The 19,296-nt window shown below is 40.6% G+C and overlaps 1 protein-coding gene and 1 long non-coding RNA gene across 4 annotated transcripts in view; one reads left to right on the forward strand and one right to left on the reverse strand.

Annotated features, from left to right (window-relative positions):
- LOC108889382 (uncharacterized) overlaps positions 1 to 504 on the forward strand; it is a 29,936-nt gene extending 29,432 nt beyond the window's left edge. The window contains exons 3-4 of the long non-coding RNA XR_001961970.2: positions 127 to 330; positions 421 to 504. This is a non-coding gene — a long non-coding RNA (uncharacterized LOC108889382). The remainder of the gene's footprint in view (positions 1 to 126; positions 331 to 420) is intronic.
- Positions 1 to 19,296, reverse strand: part of LOC108889349 (F-actin-uncapping protein LRRC16A) — a 65,357-nt gene that overhangs the window by 7,293 nt on the left and 38,768 nt on the right. For all 3 annotated transcript variants that reach the window (XM_051075974.1, XM_051075975.1, XM_051075973.1), the window contains exons 13-34: positions 18,075 to 18,178; positions 16,831 to 16,908; positions 16,169 to 16,245; positions 14,981 to 15,085; positions 14,518 to 14,587; positions 12,465 to 12,546; positions 12,203 to 12,302; positions 11,849 to 11,903; positions 7,820 to 7,992; positions 7,534 to 7,602; positions 6,131 to 6,224; positions 5,852 to 5,950; positions 5,189 to 5,317; positions 4,959 to 5,090; positions 4,469 to 4,644; positions 3,942 to 4,029; positions 3,517 to 3,657; positions 1,591 to 1,657; positions 1,148 to 1,374; positions 829 to 938; positions 405 to 668; positions 85 to 295 (exon numbers count right to left, since the gene is read on the reverse strand). In XM_051075974.1, the coding sequence (XP_050931931.1) occupies positions 85 to 295; positions 405 to 668; positions 829 to 938; positions 1,148 to 1,374; positions 1,591 to 1,657; positions 3,517 to 3,657; positions 3,942 to 4,029; positions 4,469 to 4,644; positions 4,959 to 5,090; positions 5,189 to 5,317; positions 5,852 to 5,950; positions 6,131 to 6,224; positions 7,534 to 7,602; positions 7,820 to 7,992; positions 11,849 to 11,903; positions 12,203 to 12,302; positions 12,465 to 12,546; positions 14,518 to 14,587; positions 14,981 to 15,085; positions 16,169 to 16,245; positions 16,831 to 16,908; positions 18,075 to 18,178 (2,651 nt within the window). The remainder of the gene's footprint in view (positions 1 to 84; positions 296 to 404; positions 669 to 828; positions 939 to 1,147; positions 1,375 to 1,590; positions 1,658 to 3,516; positions 3,658 to 3,941; positions 4,030 to 4,468; positions 4,645 to 4,958; positions 5,091 to 5,188; positions 5,318 to 5,851; positions 5,951 to 6,130; positions 6,225 to 7,533; positions 7,603 to 7,819; positions 7,993 to 11,848; positions 11,904 to 12,202; positions 12,303 to 12,464; positions 12,547 to 14,517; positions 14,588 to 14,980; positions 15,086 to 16,168; positions 16,246 to 16,830; positions 16,909 to 18,074; positions 18,179 to 19,296) is intronic.

The raw sequence follows: 19,296 nt of genomic DNA on the forward strand, positions 1-19,296 counted from the left end.
GTGAGTCAACACAACCTTCGCTACATGTTGCTGTTTCCCACCTTTCCCACCTTTTCCCTTCTTGTCTGGTACTGTAAAAATCACCTTGTGTGCTCTCCTCTCCTGCTTGGCCTTCATCTCTGCCAGGAGGCCACTGCCCATCATCTGCACTCCCGGGTACCGCCTCCCTCCCTGAGGACTGCCCCTGCCATCTGAACCCTCCCAAGGCTCGTCTATGGAGTCTGGTGTCCTCAGCTCTTCTGATCGGTCTGAGCTGCTGCTGTAGTCTGTGGGCTGTGAGCGACTGGAGGCATCTCTAAAGTGGACACAGAACTTATTTGTGAAGCTAAGGTAGACTGGAATTCAGGCTGATGTATTAAGTAGGTAATCTGTTGTTCTATAACAGAAAAATAACTCATCTATACCTTGACTTTGACTCAGGTGCTGGGCTCTTCACTGCAACCTTTGGTGAGGAGGGTTCCTCAGGGATGGTAGAAGCTGGCACTGAAATTCCAGAGGCCGAGGATGTACCAGAGGATAGAGGAGCTGCCTGGTTTTTCTCTGACTTTTCTGATTTGTCAGATTTATCTGATTTGTCAGATTTGGAGGACCGTTTGATGAGGTTCAGGAATCCTCCTTTACTCTTCTTTTTCTCTCCATCTTGAGACTCTGAACTCTTCAGTGAACGTCTGAGAAGAGAATGAAAGAAAGGCAGACAGAGAGACAGACAGATTTAAAATGTTTAATGTATATAAATCTTAAAAGATAATTATTAGTAACAATAAATATTAGTAACAAGCACATATTACTGGAAAATAATCAAATACACAGATACAGCATAGTCCTTACTTGGAATCCATTTTGGTGACTTTTTTAGAGAAGAAATCGTCTACACCCTCATCCACCCTTCCCATGAGGCCGTTCTGCTCCCCATCCTGAGATGGAGCACTGTTGATTTGCTGAAAGAGGAAGTTAAAGAATCTGACAACTGACAAACAGCAGATCTACTGCTTCCATGCATGTGAGTGAGTGGTATACAGTCCAGTCATGTTGTAGACTTCATGTAGAGACAAGATATGAATTTGAATTTATCAAGTGCAGCTATCATTTTTTTGAAAAATGTGACTGCATATAATCATATATTTTTTCCCTGCAAAGCATTACTCACAGGTACTTTGCTGGAATGTATTTTTTTGTTCCTTCGGGGTCGTAGTTTGGTGAAGTGCTGCAGCTTTTTTTCCTCCTCAGATGGCAGCTCTACCATTGTTCCTGCTGGACGTTGCTCCAGTTTGGGCAGGACCTGAGATGGGGTAGGTGGAGTTTGAGACGAAGTTGAAGTGTCCTCCACATGGATAGGCACGTCCTCCAGGGCCTTGTCCAGGTCAAACTCCATCTCTGTTGGTTTGTAATTAGATATGTTTTGAATATTTAAGAGTGCTGACATCTAGTCTAAGTTGCATCAGTACTGAGGAATTATTTGAAAGACCAAATACAGACTGATTAAAACCAGTCACCCTAGCCTAACCCCTTATTTGATTCTTATATGACCAAATGTCATATAATATATATTATAAAGAAAAAAGTAAAGAAATAAAAAAAAAAACTGCTTACCAAAGGCACGAGACACTGGCCGAAGCATTCTGCTGTGGATGCTTTTCCTCTTGGATTTAGGAGTCATCTGAAGAGGGAAATAGTTAAGTGGACATTTGTGGCAACTGAACAAATACTGAAACTGTAATTTCTACAGTGGATGACTGGATGAGTATTGAAGGAGTGATAAGCCATGTGAGCATGTGTGTTCACATACAGGAAAAAAAGACAAGTAATATCCTGGAGAACAAAAAGATGAGCAGTATTTGTCACAAAAATGATAAAAGACCAGTACAACTAAGTCTGTAGCTGTTGGATCCTGGATTACCACTAGGGAGTTTGTTTGTTTGATATATAGGCTGTTACAGACTGACACTAAGACCAGACATTATTTAGTCAACAAGATCTTTACTCTATAAAAATGTATAGAATTCACTACCCATTAAAACTATGTAGATAACTAAGTAATTATTAAGTAAAAGTTCACTGACTGTGTTGAGTTAAGTAACAAGACAATATCTGAGATGCCAACAGTAAAAGCTACGGGAGCCACTTAACAACAGCATAGACATCTATATCGAGACAGGAACTTGTTATGTTTAAACAAGGTTGACAAGGCATATTAGTGACACATCATTATTTTCCTGAATATATTATCCTAAAAAGTAAAATGAAAGAATGAGGACAGCTGTAGGGCTAATGAAGGAACATACAACTAATTCCATTGTCTTCAAACATTGGCGGATAGTAAACACAGTAGCACCCTAACACATGTTGAATATTATATTGTGATGTGTGTGCTGTGATCCACATTTACTGGGTGGTGATGACAGACACCATGCATTGAGTGGACAGGAGCGGTGCAGTGTGGCTGGATACATTTAAAAAATCTAAGGAAGTTTTCTGTGCTATAGAAAATACTACAGCACAGAGAACTGTGAGGAGAGAGAGGAAAGCAAAAGCACAGTAAGATTTAAAGAAAGACAGAAAGGAGAGTAGAGGGACAGTCCAAGATTACTTACACTGGTGCAGCACAAAGTCTCCATGGAGCAAAGGTAGAAAGAGAAGGAAGAACAGAGGAAAAGAAGATTGAAGAGAAAGAAAGACAACACAGTAAGGCTGAAGACAAAAAGGGAAGATGAAAGAGACAGCCATAACAGCTGTGAACTCTAAAGGTTAGCCTTTTTACAGGAGAGAGGAGAGGCAGGTAGAAGAGAGGGATAAAGGATGAAAAAAAGAGGGAGCAGCAGGTGTATTTAAGAAGACACCAGACAGGGACAGACGGGGACAGACGGAAGAACACGCAGCTGTCTCTCGACTCCAGCCTACATTTACCACACTTTACTGTCATACGGTGGATCGCATTCTTATTCCTTTTCTGCTGCCAGCAAAAGTATCTACGTAGTCAACTACACAATGCTAAATATTTAAAGCTAAAAGGAACCATCCCACATCTCAAGAGCCATACAACATTCATAAAGGTTAAACAAACTCGAACAGAAGGAGGTGAAGGTGTAAGTAAAGAAATGTCCCATAGTTTTCACCAGGAAAAAAAACTCCTACATGTACCTGTTAATGATAAATGATTTCCTATTGTTTTTCTTCTATCACAAAAACTGTGGTAGAATTTAATCATTTTTAGAAACATAACACTTTGGTCTTGTTACAGGCTGCAGTAGAGGGTAATGTCTGGTTTGATATTAACCTCCAGTAGAGGTGCAATTCTAACTGTTGCATCTGAATTCATTCATTATAATGTAAATCCAGGATTATGAAATGCATGACAAACCTAGTTTCTGAATTATAAAACTGAGCCACACTTGCTTACAGCCTTATTAAGGCAGCTTGTGTCAGTTCTTCCCAAACAAAAATCAGTGACAGTTAAAACTTACTCTAACTGACTGGGCTTCTAATATGTTGTACGTACACACACCCACCCAGACCTACCATGCACGTCTCCAGATCCTCCAGCCTCTCAGCCTCTAATATTTCGGTCGATGCCCGTTTAGGAATCTTCTCCTCAGGGACATCCAGATCCACAGACTCCTGCTGCACCAAAGGGCGACCTCGACGCACCAGATGGTCTGCCTGGAAGGATGAGAAAGAAGAGATAAAACATGGAGGAGAGGTGATGAAGAAAGAAGATGAACAGAGAAGAAGAAGATAAGATTGGATGAGAAGCGGGGAGTTGAGGGAGACAGAGAAAAGAGATTAGAGAAAAAGAAGAAATGGAACTACTTATGAATTTGACAAAGTTCAGTAAAGGTGGTTGTAGTAGAAAATGTGTTATAGATAATTCAGAGGGATCAAAGTGACAGCCACCATGAATGAATCGATAAAGCATTTGAAAGCTCTGATGATTGTTATCTTACCAGCGTGTGCTGTGAAGCAGAAAGAGCCTCCAAAATCTCATCAACGATGCGATCAGACAGGAAGGACGCTAGACTCAGCTTCACCTCACTGACAGAGAGAAAGTGAGTGATGGTCAGAAGGCAAGGCAAGACCAAGAGGACGCCTGAAGTAAGTTCACAACAGACCAAAACCCAGTATTTATATGAACAACACCAAAAGTTTGATCACACCTTCTCATTCAGTGGTTTTTCTTTATTTTTTTTTATTATTTTCTAGTTGGTAGTTTAATATCGAAAGCATCAAAACTATGAAGAAACACATATGGAATTATGTAGTTAAGAAAAAAGTGTGAAACAAACCAAAATATGTTTTTATATTTTAGCCACCTTCTGCTTTGCACACTTGGCATTTTCTCAGTCAGAGAGAATGCTAAGTAATTAAAAAAGTAACTAAAAAAAGGAAAATCCATTGAATGAGAGGGTGTGTTCAAACTTTTGACTGGTACTGTACATATACATGAAAGTCTGTGTAACCCTCAAACACACACCTGATCTTGTTGATAATATCCACCCCAGACTGCTCCAGGAGGGTTTTGGTGACAAAGCTCTTGGGTACGACCATCTTGGCTGAGCTGGCCTTCATCAGCTCGGGACGAAGATTACTACTCTTCATCACATGGGGACACAGAGATTCTGCTGTGTCCACCATGGACTCCAGCAGAGTCTGGAAGGAGTGAAAATGGGGTAGGTTGTGCAAATACTTCAGTTTGTGTCTAATTAATAAAAGACTTTTTCTTAGATTGCCTGTTGGTTAACTTTGTGTTTTTGGGCATCATCCATTTTCCATTTTGGGCTCTCTTTATAACAAACAAACCCTGTAAAGCACAAATACATCTATGCATATAATATATGATATGTATATAATGTACAACAATATATGTTCCATATCTATAACTATGACCCCTTCTTAGTATTAGATTTGAGGTCTTTAGCCAAAAATAAAATATGATTTAAAAATTGTTGAAGTCATAACCCTACCTGCAGTTGTTGGTCCATGACAGTAGTCACCTCTCCAGCCATAGACTCCAGTTTCTCCTGAATGGGCCCCACTGAGGAGCTGTCCACCTCCTCTCTGGAAGCTGATCCTAGGTGGTAGAGGTTAGGAAGCAGCTGTGGAGACACAGAGAGGAGGACAGGGAAATAATAATAGACTAAGGGCAGCATTTATATACACCTCTAGGACTTGAGAAAAACCTCTCTCCCCTCACCGTTTTAGAGTTTCTTGCGTCTTTGATGAGGTTCTCTGCTGACCTGACGTCCTCCAAAATGGCGTCTGTCTCGGAGTTCCTCAGAGAGTTGAGGTGGTCCTGCACTTTCACACAAATCCTGTCAATCATCTGGAAGATAAAAACAAGACATGAAAGTCTGTGTGTGATAGGTCAAAGGTCAAGTACGTTTTGTGGGTTTCCTGAGCTAGTTTAGTATCATTGGGGACATGGTTACCCATGGGTTCAATGTTATATTAGTTTAATACTAATTTAAGAATATATCACATCTAACAGTAACTGCAGTTCTATGGCTGTCATCTTTACCAGTGTGATGCTGTGGAAGCAAACTGTTTTAGCATTAGTTACATGATAACTACTGGATGGATATTTTTCACTGGCTCTGCCCAATGGAAAATAGTTTTGTCTACAAATCAGAAACTAAAACAAAAATACCAAAAGTGGAAAATTAGCACAAGCTTAAAAAGCAAAAAGACAATCTTATGTATGCAAAAGGACACATGGAACAAAATTTTTTATATTTGGCACAGCTAAATCTACTTTACTGATAAGTAAATCTTCAGATTGGTCAAAAAACATACAGATTACAGAGCAAATAAAGTCACTTATACATACATACGCGTCTGTTTCAGTTTATGTACACACCTGTTGTGTGGTCGTGGTCACAATGCCCTGCTGAAGCCGATAGGCCTGTTCTTGTAGGTATTTTCTGGTCTCATGGTTCCTGTAGAGATAATTCTCGATCTGGTGGGAGAATTCAAAGCCACTGTCATAATAATAAACCAAAACGATAATTATGTAAACAGTGGTAAGTAAATGTATTAAATTTGAGTTATAGTTGTAGCCACTGTTGCTGCTCTGCTTTACATACACTACATAAATACAGTAACATATAGACAGAGGTGGAGGAAACTGTTGATATACCTTTAGCAAGGCATCCTCTGTTTTCTCAGGGCTGGCCTTCAGAGCCTGGGAGGCATCGATGATGGGGATGGGCATGAAACGAATGGTGAAGTTCCTGATTGACACACAGCCAGAGGACATTATTCTACAGTTAGTTCACATTATAGAGGAAGAGAACGAGACAGAAACCTGGGTTTAGTGATATACAGACAGAGGCAGACCCAATATTTCTAAAACATTTGAACATGGGGAAAAAAAGGAATTCTAAGGAAATGCAAATAACTGAACCCTTGATTGCACTCTGTGTGTGTGTGTGTGTGTGTGTGTGTGTGTGTGTGTGTGTGTGTGTGTGTGTGTGTGTGTGTGTGTGTGTGTGTGTGTGTGTGTGTGTGTGTGTGTTAACAAGGCTGAGACAGACATTAGCTGTGGCCTGGCCCCTCAGCTGCTATCACATCGGTCTATTACAGAGCAATGAACTGGCACTATTAGAGAGGTTACTGATCTTGAAATAGAGGTCACCACACAGTATTAATATTCATGTCATAATGGAGGAGAGGAAAGAATGAAAGGAGAAAGAAAAATGAAGATGTGGTGAAATGGAAAGCAGAAAGCATTGTTTTGCAGTATTGAACATTGGAAAAAAAAACCTTTAAAAATGCATAGAAAACACCAATACATGAGACAGGAGGGAATTGACTGAAGGGTAACAACAAAATTGCACACACACACACACACACACACACACACACACACACACACACACACACACTCTCTCTCTCCATGGCAGTGCTGAACAGAGTGGAGATCACACGCAAGGAAAAAAAAAAAAGTTATTTCAATAATACAATACAGAGACAGAGGGGAAATGGGGAGATATGCTGTTGGGAGAATATGATAAACAGAGACAGGAGATGAGAGAGTGTGGAGAGAGGTGGATGTATAGATGTGTCCCAGAAGCAAATTTATTTAGACGCACATCATTTCCCACTCCACACTGAATATTGAGCATTCAGATCTACAGACAGAAGAGACAGTAGACAAAACTCTAGATTTATTCAGTCTCGGCTCGTACTTTTTGTCTCTATTAATCTGTTCTGCTTTCTCCTTTCCCTTCCTCAGCATCTTTTCTTGTGCCGTTGCCTCTTTATTTTTACATTCCCTGTGTTAGTTACTTTCTCCCATCTCTACCTTTCTTCCTCTCATCCCCTCTCTCTCTCTCTCCTTTCCTGTCTAAACACACCTCAAGGCTTTCTCCCGCTCAGCACAAGGCAGCAGCTAACCACACAGCCGTAGGGTATACTTTTGAAGGATTATTACAAGTCATTCATAGTAAAAATGAAATACTGAAGCAGACAATCATCAACATATGCTCATATATACATGTATGGACTACCAAATAAATAAATACACATGGTGCTACTTACTTTTCCAGAGCAGCTGCTACATCCTGAAGACCCTGAGGACTGGTGTTGTTCTTGTCCCAGATCACAGTCCTGAACAAACACACACAATGTGACACAAGCAAAGGTGCAGCTCTTCAAGGTAATATCTTCATATATTCCTCCTCACACTGATCAAAATAATGACTCCATTAAAAGTAGGTGCAGTAGGCTACATCCTAGCAAGTTATTATTGTTATGTTGTTATGTTATTACTTTCTGGAGTATATCTGACATACTGTGTGACCAGTGAACGTACTGTATAACTCACCTGAGTTTGGAGTTGATCTGCAGCGCCTTGGCCAGCATCTTGGCTCCCATGTCCCCCATGGCGTTCCCACTGATGTCGAGTCTGGTGAGCGAGGAGTTGCTGCCGAGGGCATTGAGAACGATGGTCAGATCGCTCTTTAGTCTGGAGTCTGCTAGAGACAGAGAGGTGAGGGGCTGTGGGAGGGAGGGGTGGAGGGATGATGGAGAAAAAAAATATTGAGAGGGTTTATATAATGAGAACAAGAGGTAAAGTACAATCATACTGTGACTGACTGTTAAAGGACAGTCAGAGTTTATCTGCCACCTGTAGGCTCTTCAATAGTGGCAGAATTGATGAGCATCCCTCCAGTTGTGTGTGTTTATGCAGCTTTGACCACCACCAGCGAACATTCAAAAGGACCTTTCTTGGCCTATGTTCTGTATAACTGCCAACTTTAACAAAAGCTATTATAATCCATGTCATTGAGAGCTTTAATATTCCTTTAGGCAGTGCCAGCTTGTTTTCCTGCCATAGTGTCCTTGAATTTATTCACAGTCAGTGGATGCTTGGTTTTCTTGTTTATTTGGCTTAATGCTGAGCGTTTGTTTTCCTTCACCCACCCCTGTGATCTTTGGCAGTTCCCAAAAATGTGAAAGTGTGAGCGTGCAGTCACAGAGTTCACAGTAATTTTGACAACATTACAAGAAGTTTCATGATTAGTATGAACTATGAAAGCATTTTTTTAATGTTCAGAAGCCCTAAGGATTCATTCACTGCCTAAAATTTTAGCTCGACTTTAGTCATTACCAGAACAATATATCTAGCAGTTCGATAAAATCTCTTGAAATTACACCACTTAGAAAACTGTATGTTCCTACAGGGACTGTAGACTCAAAAGGGCAAACCCCAATTAAACATTTATCAGAGCATCAAGTGGAATTGCAAAATGTCAAGGGGCAAAAATGAAACATTCATCACCGGATCAAGTAGATTTTTTTGGTGATGTGAGAGCGATGCTAGGGGTTTACAAATCCCCAACAGTGTCCGTCTGTTCACCAGATTTGAGCTGCTCTATGATGCGTGCCATTTACACAGCTGGAGACTCCTGTGATCTGCCTTCTATGGGCCGTCTGCTGACTCACCCTGTTGAGCCACACTCATTCATTCTTTTTTTGGGGGTGGGGTGGGTGGGGGGCATTAGTGCAGTGATATGGGAGCATCAGCCAAACAAAAAGGACAACTCAGTGTCCCATTTCTTTTGTATGTGTGCTGCAGTATTGGTTCACTGCAGTGGTGGAAGATTAAGAGCTCAGACTTAAAAAAAAAAAAAGAAAAAGTAATACCAGAGTTTTAAAATAATGCATGAAAAATACAGTAAGTATTACTGGAAAAATGTATTTAAAAATATAAAAAGGTTTTACTATGAAGGCAATATGAGCTCCGTCAGTGTTATTATACATTTTACAAAATTCAGTATGAAAAAATTGACCTCACAGCTTAGGACTTAGGACCCACCCAGTAGGCTCTGTGCGTTTTATAGAGGTAGATTACTTTGGGAAGACAATGTATGCATATTAATGAGTGTGTGGAGAGACAGCATCAACATGGTTATATAGACACAAAATTACTGTGTTATGTCTTGTCTGAGGATGCAGAGAGAATTATTTACTGCCTGCACGTGCTCCTTTGGGGCACATAGCAGACATTAAACATGCAAATTTCAATAGGTACAGGTTTATGCACCAGTAGCCACAGTAGCCACTTCTTCCTTCAGTGCTGTAAAGATGAAACAAGATCTTTATCACTGGGTTCCCACACAGTTTCTAACAGTTAAATAATATTAAAAATGAAGGAAAGTCTACAGTGGAAACATCTGTATATTGTGCCAACAAAAGTAATTGTGAGTCCCATCTCTTGCTATGGCTGAAGCAAATGACTTTCAGCAGCGAAGCTTTTCAGTGCTTATTAATCACAAAAATGATGAAATCATTACTGTGGATATGCATACATGTCTTGTTTAATCAAACCAAGAAAATGAGAAACTGTAACCCAAGACACACAAATAAAAGTGACCTTATACCAGAGACAAATTAACCTATTTAATGTCTGTCTATAAAATGATGGATTGTGTTTAATATTGTGATGAAATTCATTGGCTCTACAGTGTGTGCTCAGCAATATAATATCCTATCTCTCCACTACAGCTTGCAGTTGCTGTGTAGAGGGGATGATGGTACTCTTACTAATTATTTTGTATCAAATACTTTTTGTTATTATCATTGTCATGGGGGAGAAACTGGGGTTGTCCAATTATTCCTCTGTTGTTTTTTCTTTCAGATATTCTCTGACTCTTCTACATCTCAAGCTTTGCACTGATGAAACTTACATTGTTACTGATTTGTTCCTCCACATCATGAACCTTCATGCAGCTCCTACCATAGCTGCTAGAACACCAGTCAAGTATGTTTTCTCTAGTTTGGAAATGGAATAAATATCTATCTGTCCATCCATTAAATATACTGCTTTTCCTTTGAAGGCTAGAATAGATATGTTATTTGTTTATCACAGCCTCTTCTTCTTCTAGAACAACGCAAGAATATTTCTTAATTTGTTTTTGCAGATTTTAGGTTTTTACTCTGTAATTGGATTGTTAATTACTATCTGATATTTGTGGTGACCAAAGGTTTCCTTTAAGGAGCTCTGTGAAGTCTCTATTGTCACATTTTCTTTAATTTCTGACGATTAGTGGATAAGTGAAGCAGATACCGTTTTACTAATAAAACGCAGAATACAGTTTGTTTATCTGTTTATATTCTGGCAGCTGGAAACTATCCCAGGTCAAGCTGTCTGGATTCACGCTGGGACACAGAAACACAACAGGGTAAATGTGCGGCCAGGAGCCCTGTCTAGCCCTCTGTGTGTGTGTTTATGTGTGTTTTCCAGGCGCAAAAGGAAAAGCTGTTTTGATGAATCTATCTCACATGCACCTTAGAGATAGTACTCATAGGCACCTGGTCTAAACAAACCTCTGTAGTCTGAGCCTACAGCAAAAAAAAAAAAAAAACCCAACAACAACAACAACCCCTTCTGGAATCAGCTGTCCTGTGTATATTGAAATAAACTTTACTTTCTTCTGCCTTCCTCCACACCCTCACTTTTACTTTCTCACTATCTGCCATCTATCCGCCCTCTGAGCTACCACCTTTAACCTCTTTCTATCTCTTTTTCACTGTGTAGCCAGATAACCAGCTCATACACACACGCCATCTTTTCATGCACGTAATGACACACAGACACAGACCACAAGCACCAAGAGACCAATCCAGCACAGAGGCTCAATAGGGCCATCAATCTAGTACATCCAGCACTGTGGGAGACAAAGAAAGGCAGGCACTGGAGCAAAATTTGTTACAGCTCCCATGATGGAGAGAGAGATAAAAAGGAGCGAGATGGATTGAGGGACAGGAAGGGGAGGAGATTGCTTGAAGCTGGAGAAGATGGCTTTGTTTCACTTCACTACTGAGGAAAATGACCACTTAACTAGCATCTTTTAATACCTATATGATATCCCATTAGGAATTGATAGACACCATAGAGATAGTTATCATGAGCAGCCAGTAATAAAAAGTTATGCTAGCCTACTTCAGTAAATCAGTTGGGGTCATAATCCCATGAGTCGTTTCCATGATGTACTGTACTAAGGTGGTTTCTCTTTGTAGTGCATTGAGCTATTCACAACTCATTTTTACCACTATATCAAACCAAGTAAATGACATCTAGATATATTTTAGTACAACTCTCATAAGCCACGTTTCCCTTCAGTTTGATCAAATGGGGGAAAAATTCTATTCACAGCACCATCCACTGGAGAGGTCAGAGGTCAGCGGAGGAGCAGCTGGTGGGGATTCAGTGATTTGCTTCAGCCAGTTAGATACTCGCTAATACAGGATCCAGACCTGAGGCGTCTGTTTGGGGGATGCGTTCTGTTATGAATAGGCTAAAGCTCCCTGACAAAACAAATCATACAGTAGAGGGAAATAGAAAACTCACCGACTCCTCCTCTTGAATCATATGGACCAGGCTGTCCAGCACAGGAGCAAGGTTTCTAAGTCAGGTAGAAGAAAGACAGGAGGAGAAACTGAATAAAATACACAATGAAAATGATACTCGCAGAGAAAACAATTTTTTGAAAACCAATGAATTTTATTGCTTGATTTTGGTTGATGTTTTTGGCCCAGCGACAGGCATGTAACAGAGTGGTCTTTAGTCATCCACGACAGACCAAACCAAGCCATACTAAGCCACAACCAAACCCATCCCAGGCTGAACCACTAAGGTCTCTCCCATAGCCACAATTCTGTACACATCAGCTGTGCACCCTCTCCTCTTGCTCTGCATTCTTACTTTGACTTGATGTTGTTGAAGTTCTTGCCTAGAGAGAGGTGTCTAATGGACCGGTTCTTGGCCAACCACACCAGCAGAGTAGACAGGTCTGAGTCCAAGCCTGGAGGTAGAGAAATAGGTTAGACATGATCATAAAGTTGACTGACCTTTGCTGATATTGGAAGCTATGTTTGCACAGCCTTTATTTTAATCTGGAAAAGTTTGGGTTAGGGTTGAAAAGCTCAGTAAATATATGGTACAATGTGTCTTGAAGCTATCTCACCATTGTCAGAGATATCTAGGCTGGAGATGTTTGGGATCTCAGCGATACAACCTTCAAGGATTTGAGAACCTCCTGACCGCAGCTGTAAATACAGGGGGGGGGCAAGCTTAAAATACACAGCTACACAAAAACACAGTACATCAGACACAATGTAGCATATGCTCTCTCACTGTAAGAAAGCACTGTAAAGCTGCGATTCTTCCACTGCTTGAACAAGTCAAAGTACTTCTAGAAAATCTTCCACTCTGCAAATTGAACAATACTACATTCAAGGATCTATGAACCTGTGTGCACCTGTAAAGGCAACAAGGCAGATGGTTTCAGTCTAAAAGACACACAGGATTGTTTGGGTGAAACATGCAACTACAGATGGAATCGTGTATGAAAGAGAGTATGAAGTAGAACTGTGATTAACATGGTAATGGAAGACAACACTGTTTAAAATAACACATATCATCCAGAACAACTGCAGCTGGATGTTCCCTGTAGTTATAATCATTTCATTTCTTATGAAATGCCAGTGTAAAAATGGACCCGAGAAGAATAGGATCAGCAGAAAATAAAGTATCTGCCAAAACAGACGTGCAAATGAAAATAAGGAAGAATGAGATGTTAATTATTAAGAGTGAGTATATTGGTACTTACACAATGGCCAAGCTTACAGAGGCATTAAGAGGGGAGAACAGCATGTCAGAGTCAAGCCAACAATTACCGACAACAAAACACACAGATGCTTGATGATCATACTTCTGTTCAAACACACACACATCACAGGCGCACACAATTACACAAACACACTCAACAGGGAGTCCTTATTTTGCACGCTGTCAACCCACTCAAAGTGCAGTTTTGGGCTGCCTCCACCAAACGGTTCATTAAGGCTTCAATAGAGGACAGAACGCATCATTTCCCCCCACAGCTTCAGTTTTGGAAGATTTCTATGGGAATCGGGAATTGGATTTCCTGTGTAATTTGTATTCATGTGTTATCTTTAGCAATCCCATTGAATCTGCCGCAAGCTGTCTTTATCTGTTTGAGCGGGAGTGGGGGGTGGGGGTGGTTGGTGCGTGCGTGTTAGAGTTGTGATGAAACAATTAGAGAGGGAAACTGAACACTCCACCCTCCCAACCTCACCCTTCCCTCCCACCATTCATCCCCCCCACCCCCCCACCCCCAGCCTGCTGTCTGCCAAGTATTCCATTATACAGCCTCTTAACGGTGTCACTGGCCTGTCAAATGGTTTTGGAGTGGATCCTGAAATGCTGATTGCATTGGACGAGTTTTACCTCCAAACTATTAAAAAAAAAAAAAAAAACACTTACCAAACTTTAGCTGACAAGCGCACTTATACAAATGCTACTAACACTAGAAACAGGAATAATACAGGAATAAAATCAAGAAAACAAACTAATGCTTCCCCCAAAATCCACTAGATGTAGTCTTTTGACTTGCACCAGATACCTCTCACTGTATTTTGTGGCATTGTGCTAAAACTGTGCTGCCTAATTGCTGGTATTGTTTTTGTGTATTATCATCAGCATCACTGTACATGGAATCAGAACTGTAGCTGTGGGATCTAGGTGTACTCTCCTCTGTGACTGATTAGGAAAAACACTGCTGTCACTGTATTTTGTGATAAATTTTAAACACCAAAGTGATTTCTAATGAAGGCTAGGGGCTTTAACTTGTCACATTAAGCTTTGATTTTACAAATCATTCAGTATTCATTTTGAACATGAAAAAGTTCCCAGATGCCTGCTCGCCTTGCACACATTGACAGGCTGCACTGCAGAACTAGAAATGCTCTGATCTTGATTTTGAATCTGCATGGAGACCCCCACCCCCCCAACCACAGAGTCCCTCACCTCCTCAACATAAATCCTGGCCAACAAGTAAAATTCACAAGTGCAGCCACAAGGGAATGATACCTTGTCAGCCAGGTACAAATGTACACACTATAAAATATATCTTGACTTTTAAGAAAATGATTTAGTGATGGATGGATGGATGGATGGAGTAAAAATGTTGTGCAGTGAATATCTGTGGGTCTCACCTCACAGCAGCTGAGGTCTAGAGACACGTCCTTCAGATTGGGGTTACTGGCCAGACCAAGCAGGAGTGCTCTAAAACAAAATGAGATGTAATTCAGATTTTTATCACACAACTAAATGTTATTACAGTGCATTGTTTGTTATGTCAAACTTTTTGTCTCTCTATTTGGGAGCACCACTGTCAATATCCAAACTCCACACAGCAGTAATATCGCTTTTAGTAAAAAAAAAAAAAAAAATTCAACTGCAGTGTCCCAGTTAGATGTGAGCTGCAGCAGTTGTTCTCTCCTGCAGCAGCTCCCTGTGATGTCAAGTTTATTTTTACTGTACCTTTAAAAGCTTTAAATGATGATATAGGTGGTACAATAAGACAAGGAACAAGAACAAAGTGTACAAATACAGAGAATGTGGGACAGAAGGGGCTGCTCCTCAGATGCATTAAATGTGAATGAATTGTTGTCTCACTTGAGGGCCTCTGGCGGCAGCTTGGTTCCTGACACGTTGATGGAGCTGAGAGACATGGCACTGCTGAAGAAGTGCTTAAATGATGGAGGCACCTCTTTGCCTTTCCTGTGGAAAGAGAGGAGGAAATTAAATAATACTAGACACTGACAACCACTTCTAAAGCTGATTTCTATGCTTTTTTGATGTAATACCATATGAGGTTCAGTGATTAGAAGTTCTTGAGCTGGCCTGAGATTCAGGCCAACATTAAGCTTTTAGTACTCTTGCCATGCCCTAAAAGCCCATAACCCATTTTAGGTTTTATCTACTCTTTAAGAAACTGTTTCAGCTCCATAGAAAGGATACAGAGGGGGTTCTCAAAAAGGCAGAATCCCTTAGAATCCCTCTCCCACCTCTGTAACCCTCTTCCACCTCTCCCAGCGTGTGCACACTCATTTGCTCACCTCCACCACACTCTCTGTTGACCTCCATTCCCTTCCTTTCCCTACACTTCTACAACCTCTCCTCCTCCTCTTTCTCACCTTTTCTCTGCTCCTCTTCCCTCTCAAACCCACCCCGCCCATCCTCAACCACCCCCCCTTCCTTCTTCCCTTGATGAAGTCCTCAACTCCCTAGAGACACACTGGAAAGAGAGATAATAATGGGAAGACAACTCCACCCACCACCCATCTGTTACACACACATACACACACACACAAACGGGCACTGAAATTTAAAGAACACACATCTACAAACTCAACACACACTTACACACTCGCACACACATACAAATGTGTCATCCTGACCCTGTATTTCACCTCGCTGGTAATAGCATGTTGCCACCAGTAGGTGTCACACACCAACATACAGACTGAATTTCTGGCTAAAACTAACTCATGTCTAGTCAAATCTGAATATTAGGGCAAAAGGAAAGTTGGAGAAAGCACCACATTAAGCTGGCACAGACAATCACAGATAGGACTGTTGTATAGGCAATGTATCGTTACAATTATTTATTTTCTTTATCATATCAGACTTTTTCTATTGTTAATCCTTTATTGTGCGACTGTCTACCTTCAACTGAAGCCTGTACAGTGATATTTGAGAAATCATTAAAAGGTTCTCTTGATCAGTAAACCTTGTAAGAAAGAAGCTTCACTACAACAACAAATAAATTTGCCTTTTAGTAACACCCAAACGGGTTCTCACCTGTGAGGGAAGACACTCTTTGACACGTTGAGAACAGAGAGGTGTTGGACTGAACCTCGCAGCAGAGCAGAACAAACCTGGAACACACACGCAAGACTGTCACAATGACATCTAAACTGTCTCAAGTATTGTTTGATCTGTTAGTTTCAATAACATTTTAATACTAAATGTAAATGACTTTCTTAACCCAAACGCTTTTTCTCTGCACCTTCCAACCTTATTGTGTTTACAAGTGTGCAAATGTATTTATAGCTGGCTGTATGTGAGAGAGACAGAATATGATTTAAGAACTAATCAATATTTTCACTGACAGGCTGACAGCTGGCTACATCTCAGACTAATCAATAAGCTGTATTTGGCTCTCAGACCCACGCCAATATATCACACACAGTATTCAGACCACTACACAAGAAGCGGACAGCAACACAGATTGAGTGGGTGTATCAAATGGGATTACATTCCCTGCAACACAGATGTTAATGGGTAGCACTTCATCTTACAGTGCTGTATAATGAGATATGACTCTAACTGCAAGTGGTTTGTTTATAGGAAAAATAACACCGTGATTTTATGGGGTCTCATTTTTATATACTGAGTCTCTTTACTCATTTATTCCTCTGAGCAGCAGGTAGGATTTCATATCAGTGTGCCTCCTGACTCACCTGGTCCAATGAGCAGTCAGTGTTGGAGAGGTCAAGGGTTGCCAGGCTGTTGGGTTGACCAAGAAAGTGGCAGAAATGCTAGAAACAGAGCACGAAACAAAACACAGCACACAGTGTTACAGAGGAGAAAATGAGACCTTGTCAACCAAGAAGGATGTGAGCATTCATCTGTAAAGTATGTTAGCAGACAGATGTGTTGTCAGCCGTAGTGAAAAAGCGTTTCTAATGTGCTCCTCGTGAACACCGTGATTTTCACTCCTGCAGTTTTTATGAAACTACATTAAGGCCTTTTATGTTTTCTAATTTTTTCTCCTGTTGTTGAGTTTCTGCTATTTCTTTCCTCTTTCCTCAGAAATCTTCATTCATAATTCTCCTGCCTCATTTCTGATTTCCCCATCTCTTTCAGACAAACTTATAGAATAAAAATAAAAATGGTCTTTATCACATTCTAAACTGGCTTGTTCTGTATAATGAGTATAAAAGACATTTGTCTGTCTTTAGAAATCCAGCTTGATCTAGAAGTAGGAGTTAATGTTTTCAGACGGACTGTAAATTAAAGGGATAGTTCCACATTTTTGGTAATACTCTTCACCCTCTTGCCTGGAGTTAACCTGACCTGACTTGCATGTCTGCATGGTAAAGCTTAGCTTAGTGTAAAGAGTGGAAACAGGGGGAAACAGCTAGCCTAGCTCTGTCAGGTAACAAAGTCTGTCCACCAGCTCCTCTAAGGCTCACTCCTAACTGTACCCAGCCGCTGAAGCTAGCTTCATATTCATTTATTCACTGCACAGACACGCGAGTCATATCAGTCTAACTTTTGGCAAGAAAGTGTATAAGCATGATTCCCAATATGTCCAACCACTTCTATAAACTAATCTTATTTTCTGTCACTGCAGTATTTTGGGCAACATGATACTGACCTTTGTGTTTGTATGTATCATGATTTATTGTCCAGCTACAAATACAGTAAATCACTATGATGGGTGTGACTGGGTCTGTTATGGATTGGATTCTGATTCATAACCCCACAGTAAGGAGTTTCTCCCACATCTCTGTATCTGTGCTCTGAACAGATGTCGAATGTCCCGAGTCGATATTCTCCCACAGAGTGACTAGCTAACTGATTTATAACGGTCTGAAAAGGCCTCCACATAACTGCAGCACTGAACTGTTGCAATCAATTAAGTGTTATTGATACAAGCTCTGAGATGGATTAGAAACTGTGCGTGTTTGTGCATATGTACCTGCATGTCGTCTCCTCGAAGGATATTCCCTGAGAGGTCCAGATGGACCAGGCTGCTGGGGATGGACGGGTTGGCACTCAGTGACTGGCAAAGGCTGTTCACCCCTAGAACACACACACACACACACACACACACACACAAATACACATTCACAGGCAGTGTCAGCAGTATCTCAACCCTCAAATCTCCCCTTGATGTTTTGACAGCATATTGAAGGAAATAGCAGAGGAAATGAGCAGTGGGTGAAGACAGGAAAGAACAGGATCAGAATAAAGAGTGAATTCAAGGAAAGTGAAAAGAGTAGGCCTTCTCACGGTTGTGTGAATGTTGTGTTACGCCTTTGTCTGTGTCACGCGATGTTGAGGATGAGCCACTCTCTCTTTCTTATGTCATAAGAAAATTGATTCTGTAATTAAATCAAGCCCAAAATTGCCTCATTACGAGCTGAAAATGCCAATTATTTATTTGAGAGAGTAAAAATGTATGTCTTTGCATGCAGAGTTTTGACATACAAATAACATACTGTGTGTACAACCATTTACTTGTGTCACATCTATCACAACACTGAATTTGCACTTTTCTGTATGCCAGGAAATCAAGGCATGACTGTCAAGTGACTGGTTTGACCAGGAGAGACAGATGAAAACAGATGAAAAAGAGTGTGATAAAGGAAAAATTAGAGAAACAAACAGGAAATAATACAAATTATTAAGAAGAGGAGGAGGAGATTTTTGCATTAGATTCAAATAATTCAACATTCTACATAATAAAATGTCCTCAATCCTCTGCTTTTTCTCTGAGCACTGGGGGCTTTTGGGGGTTTGGATTATGGATCAGGCCTTTAGCAAGATGAGCAGAGCTCAGTTTAAGCAGCACAGCCTTCTCACTAACCCTGCACTGTGGAATATGATAGCTTTTTATTGATTGCCTGAGAGCAGAGCATGTTTACAGCGGGTCCCCACAGATGGTGCCTGATGCTAGAGCATTTACTTTGGATGAGAACCAAAAAGAAATTTTACCTGCAAGTGATTGCAGACAACAGCCACATTTAATCTGGAATTTTTGATGAGAATAACTACAATTCCTTTGCAGTTTTTTTTTAAGCAGAAAAGCCTCTGAACAATCAGCCCCTTCATAGCATTTCATTAAACACCATAACTATAGAGAGAATTCTCAAGAAGCTACAGTTCTGGTGACTGAAGGAAAGTGGTCCACTGAACAA

This window comes from Lates calcarifer, linkage group LG15, assembly GCF_001640805.2.
Source record: "Lates calcarifer isolate ASB-BC8 linkage group LG15, TLL_Latcal_v3, whole genome shotgun sequence".
Taxonomy (NCBI): Eukaryota; Metazoa; Chordata; class Actinopteri; family Centropomidae; genus Lates; species Lates calcarifer.